At 37.0% G+C, this 16,704-nt stretch overlaps 1 protein-coding gene across 1 annotated transcript in view; it reads right to left on the reverse strand.

The window, feature by feature from the left end:
• PDE5A (phosphodiesterase 5A) overlaps positions 1-16,704 on the reverse strand; it is a 67,136-nt gene that overhangs the window by 12,315 nt on the left and 38,117 nt on the right. Inside the window, exons 10-14 of the mRNA XM_059826774.1 lie at positions 13,971-14,146; positions 12,644-12,703; positions 7,960-8,106; positions 5,504-5,629; positions 3,339-3,433 (exon numbers count right to left, since the gene is read on the reverse strand). Coding sequence (XP_059682757.1) covers positions 3,339-3,433; positions 5,504-5,629; positions 7,960-8,106; positions 12,644-12,703; positions 13,971-14,146 — 604 coding nt within the window. The remainder of the gene's footprint in view (positions 1-3,338; positions 3,434-5,503; positions 5,630-7,959; positions 8,107-12,643; positions 12,704-13,970; positions 14,147-16,704) is intronic.

Genomic DNA, 16,704 nt, shown 5'->3' on the forward strand with positions numbered 1-16,704 from the left:
AATAAATTCCCTTTAATGTCCTTTTCTTATTATCAGTTCACCCCCACCCACCCACGCTTGTTCTTAACCAGTTTCTTTCCCCCTTCTGTGTAACTGGCCAAACAAAATGAATACATTTGGAAGGATGCAGGGGGAGTACAGATAGAAAGACAATGCTGTTACTTCGTCAGAGCACTGATAACTCTAGTTTTCTGCCTTCTGTTACTTGTAGAGACTAGCTGCACACAAGGAGTGAGAATGTAATACAAGGTTTTATAAAGAGTGAAACTTCTTGTATGAAAAGCAAAGGCAACAAGAAGGGTTCATTCACAAGCAAAATTTCAGTGACAAGTTTTGGGTTTGGTAACATTTTAAACACCTGCCTGGCATATTTGATCAGCTCAGCTACTGAGCTTGTACGTAATAATGCAGACCTGATCAGAAGCCCAGTGGTACCAATGGAAAATTTGGGCCCCTGGTGCAGGGCCCAAAATGTTGATAAGGTAATTTCCCAGTATTAGTAACTGTACTGGTACTTCATTCATCACCACTCTCTTCACGACCAAACTACTGCAATATTGTTACCTACCCTTTGCCCAGGGTAAAATCCAAAAGGGAAACAAGATGATGGCAGTGAAAACAGCATGAAACCAACTGTGTGGATGCAGAATTTAAAGTTATCTTAGTCTAGAAAATAGAATCTACTGTTTGAGTGGCTTTAGACAAAATAGAGAAACTCCTCCTCTCTGAGGATTTCTAATTTCCCCCTGTTCCTCATTGCATAATACGGTTCTTAGCTTTTGCTACTGTATCTTCATTTTTCAGTCCCTGGTCCCACATTGCTTATGTCATTTCTTCAACTAAATCAGGATTCTTTTGGAAGTCTGTTTTGCTGCTGATCCTGAATCTATTACTCCAATTACAATCTGACCTGCAGATGTTTAATCATGTAAGAAACTCTTTTTTAGCATACAGTTCCATGGGACTTTGTGTATGGTTAAGGATCATTCACATGAATTAATGGTTGCAGGATTGGGTCCCCATGTAAGTGAGTGCACACAGAGACTCAAATAAGTCATAAGTGGAGACTCTGGGGATTTAAGAAGCACAAAAATGTGGAGAGAAAGATGGAAAGACAAACAAAAATGCGGAAAGAGAGATTAAAGGATGCAAGCCCCTGAGGATTATGGGCTGGCTGCCCAGCACCTCCTCTGAGACCACTGCAAAAGCAGTATAGAGCAAATATGCTTGCGTGTTTCTGTAAGGAAACAAACTGTAGGATGGTGCCAACACATGCTGGGTGAAATTCCCATTGAGTTAAGTGGGATGCATACTGTGTCCCCTAAAGTTCATCCTGACTGAAGGGAGAAATGTGTGAGAAATATCTTAGGTTATCTTCCCAAGTACTACATCGAACGAGAGCTTGCTCAGTACTTACGGACCCTGGCTGCCTGGGAAGACACAAGTGCTGGAAATAAACTCAGGTCCTACTTTGGTAGTACACAGCATTTCTATTAAGCCACCACGCCAGGCCAAAGGACACCATTCCTTTCTGAACACAGTAGTTTGGTTATGCAGTTTTCATACTCTGTGCTTGCCTACTTTACATGTGGGTTTGGAAGAAAAAGAAAATAAACCCCCTGCATATCTACCAAAAGACCTTTAAGCAGTTAATTTCCTGTAATTTCTACTACCAGGACCATTCTAATTTTTGAAACCCTGTTGCTTCAGAAAAGAATCATATGCTAAGTATCCACTCTCCCTGCTTCCAAGGAAGAAACACAAGGGATACGTTCCTGGAAAAAATAACTTTTCATTTAGATTTAAATGAGGGATTTAAAAACAAAATTCATGGAACTTTCTATTGAAAAAGAATTACTAAGCTGTAATCACCTCCGCTTTACAGCATGTGCGAATGTTAGATTTTGCTATCTCTGAGACTTTCCCAGGACATTTTTGAGAGGAGATGACGCATCTCCAGATGTCTTCCAGGAAATTTATTTTTAAATAAATAAAGCAAAAAATAGCTAACCAGTTCCAATCACTGCAAGGCTACAGTTACTGCTGGAATCCCCTATTAGGGAACTAGAAAAAGGTAACTTTTTCAATTTTGTGGGGTTTTGGGTTTGGTGGTTTTTTTTTTTCTTTACACATCAGTGTTAGTGTTATTCTGAAGATATATCTGAAAGGCAGGAATTCTGCTTCAGCTTACTTATTTTCTGCCTTTCAGTATTGTCTGCCTCAAACAAACTTTTCCTCCCCTAGTATCTTACTTTACACACAGCAAAAACAGCAGACCACTTCCTCCAAAGGTAGCTTCAAAACCACTCTCCAACTCTGCCAGAAAAAGATACAAGTATACGTTTCTGGGTATCTTTTACCCCATCTCTGGTCAGATCAGGACACATTGCCATATCACAGTAATCACATTATACCATGTTTTAAGTCAAGCTGTTTATTTAATCAAAGAATCATATACTGTTATTTGAAGTGAGTACTAAATTCACTGAAAAACACATCTGGGGCAGATCTGAAACTATTAATAAAGTCTAAAAAATCAAGTAGTTTTAGTTAAAAATTAAAATATGGAGACAATTTTAGAAGAGTTCAGATGCTTTGTTTTGATAATTTCAAAGCAAAATATTTTCTTTAGAAAAAATATTTTGTTCAGTAAAAATATTTTGTTTCAAGGTTTCAAAACACATTTTGACTTTTTGCATTGTAAAGGTTTTTCTGTAATTTCAGAATTGATCAAAGTTAAAGAGTACAGATAATCCAAAATCAATGCAAAACAGTCATACATTTTTAATCTGATTTTAAATATGGATCTTGTCCAAATCAACTTAGAAATCTGGAAAAACATGGCTAAATCCTGAGTAAAACTGAGTTCAAAACAGTAGGGAGACACCTTTGTATCAGATGCCTGCAGATCTCAGCTCTGTGCTGGCCCAGACTTGATGGGGAACAGCTGGTTGGGCAGGGAGCAAGCTGAAAAGCTGCACGTTTCCTACATGCTGTCCCTTGGAAGCTGGGACCTTTTGCTGTCATGGTATGGGAAATGGGGGATGGGACATCCGGAACAGGAGCAGGAAGACGCTGCCTCTGCACAGTCTACAAAGAGTTAACTTCATCTGCCACTGTAGTTAGTCAACCACTGAGGCCGTGCATCTTTGCTTTGGACTCTTGAATGTTTCTGGCTGTTCTTGCACTTACTGCTTTTTAAAAACCTGCTCCTTTGCACAGCCTCACAGCATGAAAACAATTAGGTTGTACTTAATTTAGCTCTGTGATTTTGGTATTCATTTTTTATTTAACTTATTAAACATGGTTTTTATTTAACTTATCTCAGATTTACTTACCTTTGTATGTAAGAGTTGTTCACTCCCCTGTGATCCAAATCATGGCTTAGAGTTGCTATCAGCAAAGCCAGTGTTTCTAAGTCAGTCAGTTTGCTCTATATGTAAAGAGCAATACAAGAAGTGAGTTAGCTTTGTGATGGGGATTTATTTTGCACAATGTGTTTTATGTCTGCTCTCTTGTCTTTACCCACATAGCAGATACAGTTCTGGCCCAAGGAGCACAAGGACATAAAATGGTATGCTGAGAATAAGGTTTATCTCTGAAGCTGTGGTGCACAGTAATAGTCATTCTCCATAGGCCTCAATGCAGTCTTCAGGGGGAACATCATCTAGCCCTGTATATACTGGTGAGAAAACTGATACAGAAGAAGAGGAAGTGACTTGCATAATGTCACTAATGGCAGTGAAGAGAGAGCATGAGGAACTTTTTTAAATTCTGGCCCCATGACTTTTAGCTCAGCTCCTCTATTACGTCAAGGGAGTTAGGCTACATTACCTAAGTAGGTATAAAAATTCATTATACAAATGTCCTTGGAATAATCAGAAGGGAAAAATGTCATGCTTTTCATTGGTCACTGGGCAAATAAATTAACAGAAGTTTAAAACCCATGGAAAACAAAATTAACCAATATCTGACTCATTATCAAAGAGTTTATTCTGGAGTTCCAACAAGGATTAGTGGAGCGGTTTCAGTTTCTCTTTTGTGCCTTTTTCACATCTTTAATATTGTTCAGTGGAATTGGATAGAAAAATTATGTAAATCTGTCCGGCGAGAAATAGAGGCTGGACAAAGCTACAGTATTCATGCAGCATTTTGTAATGGGACAAGAATAGCAGGCACAACAGTCAGGAAAGGAATTTGAAGAACAGCTAGTGACAGACAGCACTGCCACTGGGGGGCTGTACCCTCTGTACTATCAAATCCGAATTTCCTTTAAGCAGTTATAACTTCTGTAGATTTGCATCTGCTTTCTAGACAATGAAACCTGTCCTTAGTCTAGTCAAAAGACAAATCAGTTTGGCAATGACTGATTTTATGTTTCTTCTAGGAAGATGTGTCCCCCAGTGCTTGCTTTTCCCCTAAAACTGGAGAAAATTGACAGACTTACGTTCAATGCTGTTCTGACTCCAGAATCTAGGACATGAAAATCAGTGTGGATTGAATCCAGTGTAGTTAGGAATAAAACAATTTATGGAAATTGCAGTGGAGACTGACAGGATTCCAAAAATAGCAAGCAAGCTGTTGGGATCATCAGAGATTGCTAGGCTGCACACAGAGCAAAACTGCCATGTCCATTTCAGTATAGAAGGAATATGAAAGCCCTTGTCTTTGCCTCTTCCTCACCTTTTGTCTTTTTTTTTTTTAGTGAGACAAAGTTTGTAGAGGACAGGAATGCCTCTTCATTATTGGTATTGGGTTTTGGTCTACAAATAGGTTTTATTTATTCTCTCAGAAGTGCTTACTGGAAAATAGTATAAACCAACTAGTAAGAATTGTCTGTAATCAAACTGAAAAAACATGTTAAATCAGAATGAACATGTTTTCTTCAAGAATATAAAAAAAAACCTAAAAAGATATCAATATCTTTCTTATTTTGGGGATCATATAGCCCTCAGTATTTGTAATAAAGAATGATTAGGTTGTTTTTTAAATTATTATGTGTCTTTTAAGTGGAAGGTGGAAACATTGTTCAAAAGCATTGAAATGAGCATTTAAATCTTTATTTCCAAAAAATGTTCTGTTGTTTGTCTAAAGCTGTACTCTGCTCTGTGTTTGAACTTAAAAAAATTCCTGTTGAATATTATAAGGAAACATCCTGAAATAGGGTCAGTCCTTTTCTTCTCCATCTTTTTGACTTGCATGTAGCATAAGCATTAACTTTAAAAAAGGACATAATCAGGTACATGCCTTATTTGAGATATTCCCATTGGGAACATCCACCTGATAATTGCCAGAGGATTTAACTGAAACTGGGTACATAACAACATGACAACAATTTCACAAACCAAGCCCTTAAAGCCAGAGGTCTTCAGCAGAAATATTTTGATTTCACTACCAATACCACGGAATGATGAATGTCTTCCTGACATGACAATCAGAACTATACATCATTATAGAATTTGTTTAGCCAGAAGATTCGTAATGTAGAAACAGCAAAATGTACCTGAATTTTACCAGATTTTAAAGCAGCAAACATGCACTGCGCTGTATTAAAGGCATGTCTCCAATTGTGATAAGCAACATTTTTCCGATAATTTTTCTTTACACTTAAAATCCATCTGCAGAGAACCTTTAAGAAACAGCATCACATAGTTAACTGTAAATGTGTTAGAAATCTATTCTTTTTATGAAAACAAATCTTTCTCTAATCCCGCTTGAAAACTGTCTCTCTTACAGAAAAAATTTCCTTTTAATTCAATTAAGTTCAAATATAACATACTTGTAACTGTGAACATAGATAAGAATATGCTTACAGCCACTAGTTCAGCCTCTCATTGAGTATGTAATACTTGTGGGTTTGGGGTTTTATTACTAATGGCTAAATGTTAGTGTCAGATGCACTGCTGTTAATTCAGAAACTGAGTTATGTTGAGCTATCTGGGGGAAAAAAATCCTTGTTTGTAACGACATATTTGATAGAGAAATTTTTTTTTTTAATTACAGAGTTCTATTAAGAGCTGTTTTGATAATGAACATGTAGCTTTTCCCTCATATCAGCTTGTCAGTAGACAAGCAGAATTGGACTTTGGAAAGCAAATAAGTATGACAGAAAACCAGCGATTACTATATTGCTGGGTAGTATATTTTTATGCAGGAAGAAAGTATGTCCTGGATGTTTTACACAACAGTATTACAAGTTGTGGGTTATATTTTACTTCTAAAAAAGTGAAAGGTATGAAGGTCAGATAGTAATTTGAAGTGTACTAGAACAGGTCCCTTAGTTTAAATGCTCTATGTTAAATGCTGGCTGAGAATCTAGGCCTTGGTTTGTTCAAGAAAATTTTTAGTGTTCCTAGTGAAAGATGTTGTACTGACTGAAATGAAAATCCAGCATCATTCACCCACATAAATGATTCCACACAGACAAAAGCAGCAGTATTCTCTGCCTTTCCACTGTTAAAAATTGAGTGCTAGGCTACTGCCAGTTTTATTTACCTCTAGTATGGAAAGTTGAAAATGTAGCTTCAAAGCTCTCAATGTTCTCTTGCTTCTATTGAGATGTGTAATGATGTGTCTATTGTCATGGTGTTATTTTGGTTTTATAAATCCATTACAATTGCTCCACTAGGAACTAGAAGCCCACCCATTACTGGGCTACCTGACTCCCTCTCTTCTGTTGGGACATAGCCCTTAAGGAAGTACAAGTTCTTGACCTTACTACAAAGATTAAACTAAGTATTGGGATATTCAAGAGATCAGACTAGGTAACAGAGTACTCCTTTTGGCCCTTAAACACTACTAATCTAAATTGGTCTATAAACTGGTGATCTAGAAAACAAATACTTGTTTTCTTTTACTAATTTGTCTGCCTATGAAGTCCTCCGAATTAATCTTGCATTTTGATACTGAACTTTGGAAGTTTTGTTGAAAAATATATAAAGCAAAAATCAAGCGGTTAAAAATGAAGGTTTTTACAAATAGAAATTGTGTGTATTGATTGGAAGAGGCCTAAGAGTTTATCTAGTCTGCCTCCAGGGCCAGGAGCAAAATAAGAATATCTGTCTAGATCACCTCTGACAGATGCATATCTACAACTAGATCCATTGGTAAAACCCTTCGGGGAAATTTCCACAGCCCACATAAGTAATCTGTTTCAGTCTTTACCATCTCCATAACTATAAAGTTCCCCCTAATTTCTACTCTAATCTTTCATGGGGGAAAAGACTACGCTAATTACTTTTACTACCTTGTATGGACATAGAGAACAATATTACTGTCCTCTTTAAGTGTCTTTCACTTACTGAAAAGTTGCTATCATCTCCCTCCTCAATGTTCTGTTTTCTGGAGAAAACCAGCTTAATTCATTCAAACTTTGCTCAATCTCCTAAATTGTTATTTTTTTAGATTAATTTGTATCTCTGTGTGTCTCTTCAAATATGAGCTACAATATAATTACTCCATGGGCCTTAAATACCACTCTGTCAGTAAAGAAGGAAATTTGCCCCTTTTTGCTACTATGGCACATTATTGACTTTTACACGGTTTCTGGTACTAGTAGCTGTGTGTAGTAGTGTTTTACCACTAGCTATTCTTTTGATTACCATTTTCAATTTATGCATCTGACTGGTTTTGTTAGTCTTTATACATTTATTCTTGCTGGTTTTGAAATATTGCTATACATTTTCAAACTCATTTGAATTTTAACCAAGTCCTCTACCTCCACTCCTCAAGTTTTCTAAAAGCATTTTACAGTCCATTAACCAAATTACTAATCATCCAGTAGAACGAAACTGAGGACAAACCCCAGTGCTGCCCACTTTATATACCTTCCTAGTTTGCTAACTACTCTTTAATACAGATTTCCAATTATATTTACTGTAGGCTCGTTTCACTATTCTCCCGATTTTTTAATAATTAAGTTGTCTCTTTATGTGAAGTAGCATTTGATAGCATTCATACCTCATGTTTCATTTGGAAATTTTGCACCAGGTTGAGGTCTGTGAACATTCGAATTGTACACAGTGTTGTTTCAAAATCTGATAGCTCAAAATCACTGAAGTTGAAGTCAGTTAAGTTGAGAGATTGTGCGGATGGTACTACAGCAGCCTAGAGAAGAATAAGAAAACACAACTTAGCAGCAGGAAAGAGGAAGCATAACATAAATACCTGCTTTTTCAACAGAGAAATAGTGAGATACTATATTTTACCATCACATTATACTGAAACCTGATGACTTCTCATTTATCTTTCCTTAGCCTTTCTTGTTTAACATTACCTTATTTGCTTAGATTTAACACACACTTTTCCATAGACCAGGAGAATAAGGAAAGGGTTACCTGGTCAGTCTGTTATCTAAATCACCTAAGGCACATTGTAACCAAGAGTATGTATGAAATTGGGAGATTGAGAAAATAACGCAGTGGAGTTATATGTTTGTTTTTATGGACGTGCAGACATCAAAATCTGTAACTGTTGACATTTTTCTAAAAATGGTGAGAAAAGAGATGTCAGTAGAACAGACTTCCTAACGTGAATCCACGTTCAGTGCAATGGTAGTCAGAACATGTCCACAGGCAGAGCTTTCTCACGGCTAGAAACCTGATAACTTAGGGTTCATCTTTGATCAATAATCTTTAAAACCTGTGGACAATGTTTTTGGTGTAGTTTGAGTACAATCATAAACCTTCAATGTGAAATTTGAAATTATAAAGTAGACAGAAAACCCCAACTCTATACTTGTTAAAATCTGTAACTTTTATTATCAGTAATATCTCCATGTATTACAACTCTACTTTTTCTAGTTATAAAATTAAGAGTATAGGTATTGGTTGCCCTGCAAAATACAGATGTTAAGGTTGCTAACAAAATAAATGGTAAATCTTACACTACAGTAGTATCAGTTTTTTCACACCAAAGTGTGCAGGGATGAAGATGGGAAAAGCAAAGCTCAGCTTGAGTTGGAACTAGTGAGAGATGGGAAGGGCAACAAAAATGGTTTTTGTAAATACACTGGCAGCAGAAGGAAGGCTAAGGAAAATGTGGGACCACTATGGTAATTGAGTGGCAACTATAAACAGTTTTGCTTTGTTTCATGTGTTTTGTATGATGCAGACAGTATCCAGGCTCAAAGGAGGTGGAGACTGATGCAATATGACATTCTGTAGTATGTGGAACTGATGATGAAAGTGAAAAATTTGACTGCAGCCTATTACACAAGGTAGATAATAAATAGAATAGAATAGAATAGTTTAGTTCCAGTTGGAAGGGACCTACAACAATCATCTAGTCCAACTGCCTGATGAAGCATCTATTTTCTGTGCTATCAGATTATTTAGAAGTAAAACCAAGCAAAGCCAAAAAGGTATATCCAGAAGCATCATTTGAATGTATCATTGTATCAAGCCAGACAAAATATAAGTGCAAAATGAAAATTAATGAATTCTGAAGCCAAGTAAATTGCCATTCATCAGCTGACCCTCAATAGTGAAACAAAAGTTGTAATATGCAATGCGTTAGCTTTAGCCACCAGGGAGGATCCAGTTATGGACAGTGACTTGCTACATCACTGTAATTTAGGCACCTGGATCGCATCTCCACACATTACATCAAAGTTGTACAGTCTGAAGCCTGGAATAAACTATGAGTAACATCCGTCTATCACTTGAGACAAGGTGGTTATATTAGTAAGCTGCTCCACATGCTGATTTCAAAACTGAAGTCTTTCTGTGTTGTGTTAATGGGAAGATAGTCAATACAAAGGTATCCCAGTAATGTGGTAGAGATTATTCTTAATTAGGGGAAAATACTAGGGCAAGTACTTCACAGAAGTTTTTGGAAACTCTTTGTCAGCACACCAAAAAAGAAAAAAACATTCTCTACACCTTGCTGACAGTTTAAGTTAGATTGCAAGGAAAGAATCATTTGCATAAGAAAGAAACTGCCACGCTTAACGTATTTCCCTGAATTGGTAGTTGAAATAATCACTTGCATTGAACTGCTTTCTAGAATCACCTGCCTCTCTCCCACGACTAAGAGGAGAAGCTAAGGAAGTAAGTTAGCTTTCTCAACTTGGGTAGCAGGTACTCCCTTTGTCACTACTTATCCAGGACTTACGTTAAGACTAGGAATAGGAGTACTGATGTCTTTAATATGAATTATTTGATCTTGAAACTCACTTGGCCTTATCTCTTTTCAAGTACTGCTACCTGTATCAATGCACAGAAAGAGCAAATAGTTTGAGAAAAAAAAGATGGAGGTTGATAGTTGCAACATTTAATTATGTTCTACTTTGTGAGTACAGAGAGAAAGGAAAAAAGGCAGCAATGATCCTGTATCTCAAAGGGTACATGCTAACAACAGATATTTAAAGAGCAAGATTTGTCTCTTTCCCTTGTTTTAGGAATAAGGTTTTAATTGATTCAACTAAAAGACTGCAGTGCAGGATTATTAACCATGTGACTGTACCATGTGGATTTTTAGGGTAAGGGTCTGCAGTCTCATCATAGGGTAATTGAGAAGAAAACCAAGGCTATTGTCAGTAGGTTGAAATTCTGTCTGTAAGGTTTTGCTGCTCCGATCTAAATCTTTCAGGAGTCCACAAATTAAATGCATTTGAAAACTACAGTTTTAAATTAGAGAAACTACTTGCAGATAATTCTGTTGTCACAAATTTCATTTGTGACACACTGTAGTAATTTCTGTTGCCAATGCCATGTCTCACTAATAAAGTATATATAAACTGTAATGATTCAAAGATAGTAAGTACAAGTATCAATTCCAATATTATGCTATAAAGCTCAAGCCCTACATGGATTTTGATATACCATTGATTCTGCTGAGTAACTTTGTGACAGCATGTGTCCTAGCTAGGGGAAAGCTCTTATACTAGATTTTACATTGTGTTTAGTTACAAAATAACAGAAAGAACGGAATTTTTTTTGTACTACAAAGCTGTACACCTGAAAAGACAAGAGCTTCTTTAAATTTTTAGAGAAGAATGTAAACTTTTAAGGGCTAAGGGGTGCTGTATTCTTAAGGGTCAAGAGCACCTTCCAAACATAAATTGAGTTCTGCGATGCCCATTCCTATTCCTGTTCAGATAGCACAAACTGGCTGATCCCATCCCTCTTCCTGGTTCCTGAGAAGAGAAGGTGAATGGAACGGGGTCTGTCACTGATAGTCCTCATTCGTGGATTTGGGAAGATTTCAAGATTAATCTTTATTTGAATCACTTTGATCTTCTGCAAAGATGTATATATACCATCATGCGCTAGCGTGCTCAGGAGAGCTTATCCTATCTAGAACTATAATCAGAAGAGGGTTTCTTGACTTTGTTGCTAAGCAGGAAGAATCCCAATGTTCTGTTAAAATTCAGAGTGATGGCTTCATGGCATGAAAATAAGGGTATTTGTTTCCTGCCCTGGGATGTGATGTGAGGATATGTGGCATATCTGAGGCTGCAAAACCTGCTCGAATAGCGCTGCAAGACTGTAGGCTAGAGGAAGCCAAATCTGGTGCACTCGTCCACACTGCCTATTGGAGATGGCCTGTGCTATGTGGGCTGGTACTATGTGCTCTACTATTGCCTTAGAAAGTGGTGGTTGACATGGGCCAAGGTTGTGCTAGGAAGCACATGGATAGTTAAGCAGTAGAGATGGACACTGGTTCAGTGCTAGGTTTATCGTGGTTCTGTTTTATTTAGCAGTAAAGATGTAACCACAGAGATTACAACACAAGCCCTGAAGAGAAACCATAGGAGATCCATTGCATGCTGGTCTGGTCAGTGCCTCTTTATCAATGAGCAACAGCGTGGTAGGACTGAGGTTCGAAATCTGTGTGACGCTAACCATTCTAGAACTATCATTAGTCTTGTGCCTTGTTCTGTGGCACCTTGCTTGTCCAGTCCAGTCCTATACTACTCAGCTTGTGGTCCCCTATGTCTACCTTGCTCTCCATCCCTCCCATTTGTTTCATACAGCAGGGGTGATGCTATTTCCTCAGAATGTCTGCTCCAACAGAGAGAACTGGAGAGACTAAGCACAGGCTGTGCTTTGGACTACACTTGAACTCATAGCTGTAGTTACTCCTTAGGCAGTGGTTTCTAAACACAGAATTAAACATGAGCAGAACAGAACACTGCACAGAAAAGTAACCATAAAAATAAAAAAAAAAATCATTGCATTAACAATTAAATACAGAATTTCTGTGTAAGGCCATAAGGCCATACTTGGGATGCTTGAAAGGTACCAAAGATATGAAATATACAACATCCAGACTTAGCTGCAGAAAGAAGAGTTCTTAAACATTTTGCTTCTGAAATGCTTAATCATTGTGAGTTGATACTAACATTGCATCAGCTGTTACTGTCACTTAAACTCATGTGAAAGGCAGTCAGTATACTTCTGGTTCTCCTGTAATTGCAGCGCTCTGGCCAACCTGTATCTCTCTTTGTAGGCATTGTAATGTTTCCCTTTTATGTGATGTACTGATTCAACTCAGGAACCGATCCGTTTAAGCTTCACTGTAATTTTTGTTTCTGGAAGATGTGCTTCTGCATGTTTAGGGATCACATCTGTGTAAAGGACTGCCCTCTGTTGTTCTATTAACGGAACATTTCTAAAGTAGTAGTAAAAAATTCAATTACCGCTGTTACCTGCAGCTCCCTCGTTTCCTCCTCAGCAGCAGAAGCATGGTATGAGAGAACCTACAGAAAGAGAAAAGCAGCCCTTACTACAAACAAAAGAGCAATGTGATAAAAAGGTATTTTTTCTAAAGCAGAATTTTCAGCTTGTAGTTGCACTGCATTGCATTTGCTGATGAAATCTAGTGTCCATGCAGGGCCCAAGCTGGTTTTAAGGGAGCTCTCTGAGAGCGTATGGAGAGATATCTGCAGCTTTCACAAATCTCCCACAGCACAGAATCTTCCTGAGATAATTAGGCCAAGAAAACGTAAATAGTTTCTATAAAAGAGCAAAGAACTCTGATTTTCTCTTTGGAAAGTTTTCATGCCCCACTTTCAAAGACAAATAATACATGAAACAGCTATAATTATGAGCCTTAGAGACTGACTTTTTTTGTAAAGAAGCCATCTTATATACTAATCTATAATCTCTCTGGACTTCCTATATTATCTATAAAGTGTTATAGTAGGAGAGAGAATTGCTAATTTGCCATGGAAATAAGCAGCTCTTCTTTTAAAGCACTGAAATTACTTTCACAATAATTTTACCACTTTTTTATTTAACATGACTTAATACAGGTTTATTTGAGAGTTGTAACATTTCTTTTAGAGGCTACAGGGTACATAATACCCGTTTTAGGAATTCTGCAAACACTCTGTTTACATAATGAAAGTTAGGACATCCAAAGTCTACAAATTTTTCACTTTCAGCTTCAAGTTATCACCTCTGAGTAATTCAGCTTCTCAGACTAAAGTCCTTTTTAGCTATTAAACTTAACAGTAACCAATTCAAAGGCTGAGACCAGATGACGTTCATCTTGATATGGTTTGATGGAGTCTGAGGAAATTGCTGAAAACCTACAATAATGCTGCTGTTACTCCACAAACCCATCTGTCTAAAGGGCTGAGCCAAAATCATCACAGAAAACCTCAGACAAGAAAAGGAAGCCCCTAATCCCCCAAACCATTTCCCCTTCCTACGCAACAGAACAAACCCGCTATGTTGCCAATGTGTAGCCTCATGTAGAGGAAAAGATGCATTCAGTTCACCACTAAATCTCATGAGTGAAGTTAAAATACAATACCAAATAAAATAGTCTGCTGGCAGATATGGAAGCAAGCAGAAAAATTCCTGTGCAACGTTACAGGCCAAATACTGTTTTCCTGGAGAAGAACAATTTCTGTTCAGTATCCGTGTGACTAGCTGCACTTATGTATAGAACAGACAGGGTCTGGAGAAAATTAGGATCTGTTTCGGGCTAATTAAGGACCACCTAGATTTTGAGCTCACCTCTAATGTCACCATCTGTTTGGCCATGGCTCTTTCTACAGCTTCGTACATCTGCGTATTCTGGATCCCCAAGCCACAAAAGATGACAAATGCTTCCAAGAACTGTTCATCATTTCTGTTGAAAGCCTTGATTTTGCCCGAGTTTTCTTCCATCTTATTCACAAGCTGGCAAACCCCTATTCCAGGATACGGAAATTAAAAGAAGTAATACAGAGAACTGCCAACATATGTTGTATGGAATATCAAGAGAAAAATTAAGTCTAGGACAGTTTAGCCTACAGTATAATATATATAAAAGTGACACACAATATACATAAAAGTGACACACAGGAGTGCTGTAGGATTTTCCCCTAAGTTTTTTAGAGTAATTTCAATGTATTATAGGCTAAAAGCTGAAACTTTATATATTACTTAATAGACTCAAAAGTAGGATTTGTAAAACAAAAATGTAGGGCTTTACAGACTTGATTATCTTGTGAAATTCTAGGGTCGTTTTCATCCTAACTTTTATTATTAATAGTATTCTAGATTGATTTAATCCCTAAAGACAATTTGTCCTTTGGAGGCTAATTAAATTTTTGTAACCGTGCCAAAAGAACATTTATAAAAGTCAGAACAGCAGTACACAGTTTTCACTTCCTTGTTTGAGTCACTACTGGAAATTTTTTAAAATAAATGAAGTAAACAGAGAATACCCAAGTTGAGGCTCAAAGCTTAAGTATACTCGCTGGTTCTATGAGGACATGATTGAATTACAGCCTGCTCCAAAGACTACTGAACTCATTGAAAAGCATCTTACTGAATTGAGCTTGTTAGGTTCAAACTGGTTGATAGTTGCATCTGTTTATTTTTTGTTATGAATTTCTGGACTTTTCTGTGCACATGCCACTGAAAGGTCTGACAGGTAACTTCTGCCAAACTTTGCTGCAACTTAAATCCCTGACAGCATTTTAAGCAGAGGGAAATTCACACATATACCTCACTTCAGTTTTACCTAGCAGATGGCAGTTCTGCCAAGAAATCAGAATATTAATTAAAGCAGCTGCATTGTAAGTATACATTGTCTTTGGCCAAAACTGCTTTGGGGGTGATTATTGTCTTAAGTGAGTCCAAATGTTTTCTCAGTCTCATGAGTGTGAGTACTAACAGTTTTGAGCATAAAAGCTAGCATTTTCCTGGCCAACTGCAAATAATTATCCCAGTGAAAATAATAGTTGCAAATTAAAAATTCTGAAAAAAATTACAAAAGGAAGAAGTCTTCATTTTCTATAAATTACTATTGCATACCAGTTTGTATACTTCATCTATTTTATGAAGAACATTTTGCAGCAGAAAAAGTAATATATTAAATATGTATTTAACCAGCAAAAGAGAAGGTAACTGTTTAGCGTGATGTTTCCAGCACACTCTTAACAATTTTTAGGTTTTCTTCCTTCAGTAGAGCTACTCCTAATTTACACAGGATCTATGAACAGAACCTGGATGCCTTACACTTCACCACCATAAGGTCAGGGAGGCCGGATTTGCTCTCTGCTTACGGGTCAGGAAGAAATTATAATGAATACTATTTTACAGCAGTTCCAACAGTGAACATGATCAGCAGCTACTGTAAGGTCTTGTCAATGCTAATAATTTTTTTATATGAAAGTATTTCCAGCATTTTAGTACTCCATATTTACAGACTAAAAAAGCTCATTGAGGTTTTTAATTAAAAGGAAAAAAAGTCTTCAAGGGAGCAAGTGTGCATCTTCCCTGTTACAGTGGGTAGAAAAACTGAGGAAAAGGATGTAGCACACACATGCAAACTGTGTTTTTGGAACATTGGCCTTGCATGTAGAAGTTTTAGTGTCTGGTGACACTGTGTTGTTTCCAAATTACATGCTGTTTGGGGAACTTACTTTAGTATCACAGTCTCCTCCGAAGAGATCAGTAAGAATATTGTAACTGTAGCTGTAAACTGTTGTGACAGGCCTTGTGATATCTGAATACTGGAAACAGGATTCTGAACCTTGATCGAATGAGATGACTAGATACTTGAATGATAGTAAAAATATATAATCCCAGCAAATAAGGATTCACTAAGAACAAGAGTAACTTCCCCTGGGAAAAAGAAGCTGACTTATAAAACTCTATAGGAAAATCTCATGAAACTCAGTTTCAGATCTCTGTTTAGTACTGTTTATGACATTTTAATTATTTCCATAGCAACTGTGATGTAATGAACACAAGATTAAGACTCAACAGTGAATAAGCCACAAAAACAAATGAATTCTTAAAAGACACAGCATTTGGATGCACGTAAATGTCTCTTAAAAAAATGAAAGAATTTCAGTAAATATACTGTGTAGTACTTAAGACTCTTTAACCTTTTTCAAAAGCTTTCCCAAAGCATTGAGGGGTCCATACATTACAATTAAAGGAACTCAGAAGCCTTTTATTGGGACATAGTTATAAAACCACAGAAAGATTCTGTAAAGCTTTCACCACATACCTGAAAAATGTACAAGTCAGGAGAATAAAAAAGTTTTTTCATCTTTCTTGCCAGTAAGATTTGCTTGCTTTTGCTGTGGACAGTTTTTCCCACCCCATGCCCATCTGCACACCCCACTTCCCAAATTCTGGTTTTGGGTATACTCATCTTAAAAATAAAAAAGTAGACTTATAATAATACTCTTACATAGTATATACTATGCTAAAGGAACTTCTGGGTATTGTCCCAAAGAGAACTTCTTGA

This window comes from Gavia stellata, chromosome 19, assembly GCF_030936135.1.
Source record: "Gavia stellata isolate bGavSte3 chromosome 19, bGavSte3.hap2, whole genome shotgun sequence".
Lineage (NCBI taxonomy): Eukaryota > Metazoa > Chordata > Aves > Gaviiformes > Gaviidae > Gavia > Gavia stellata.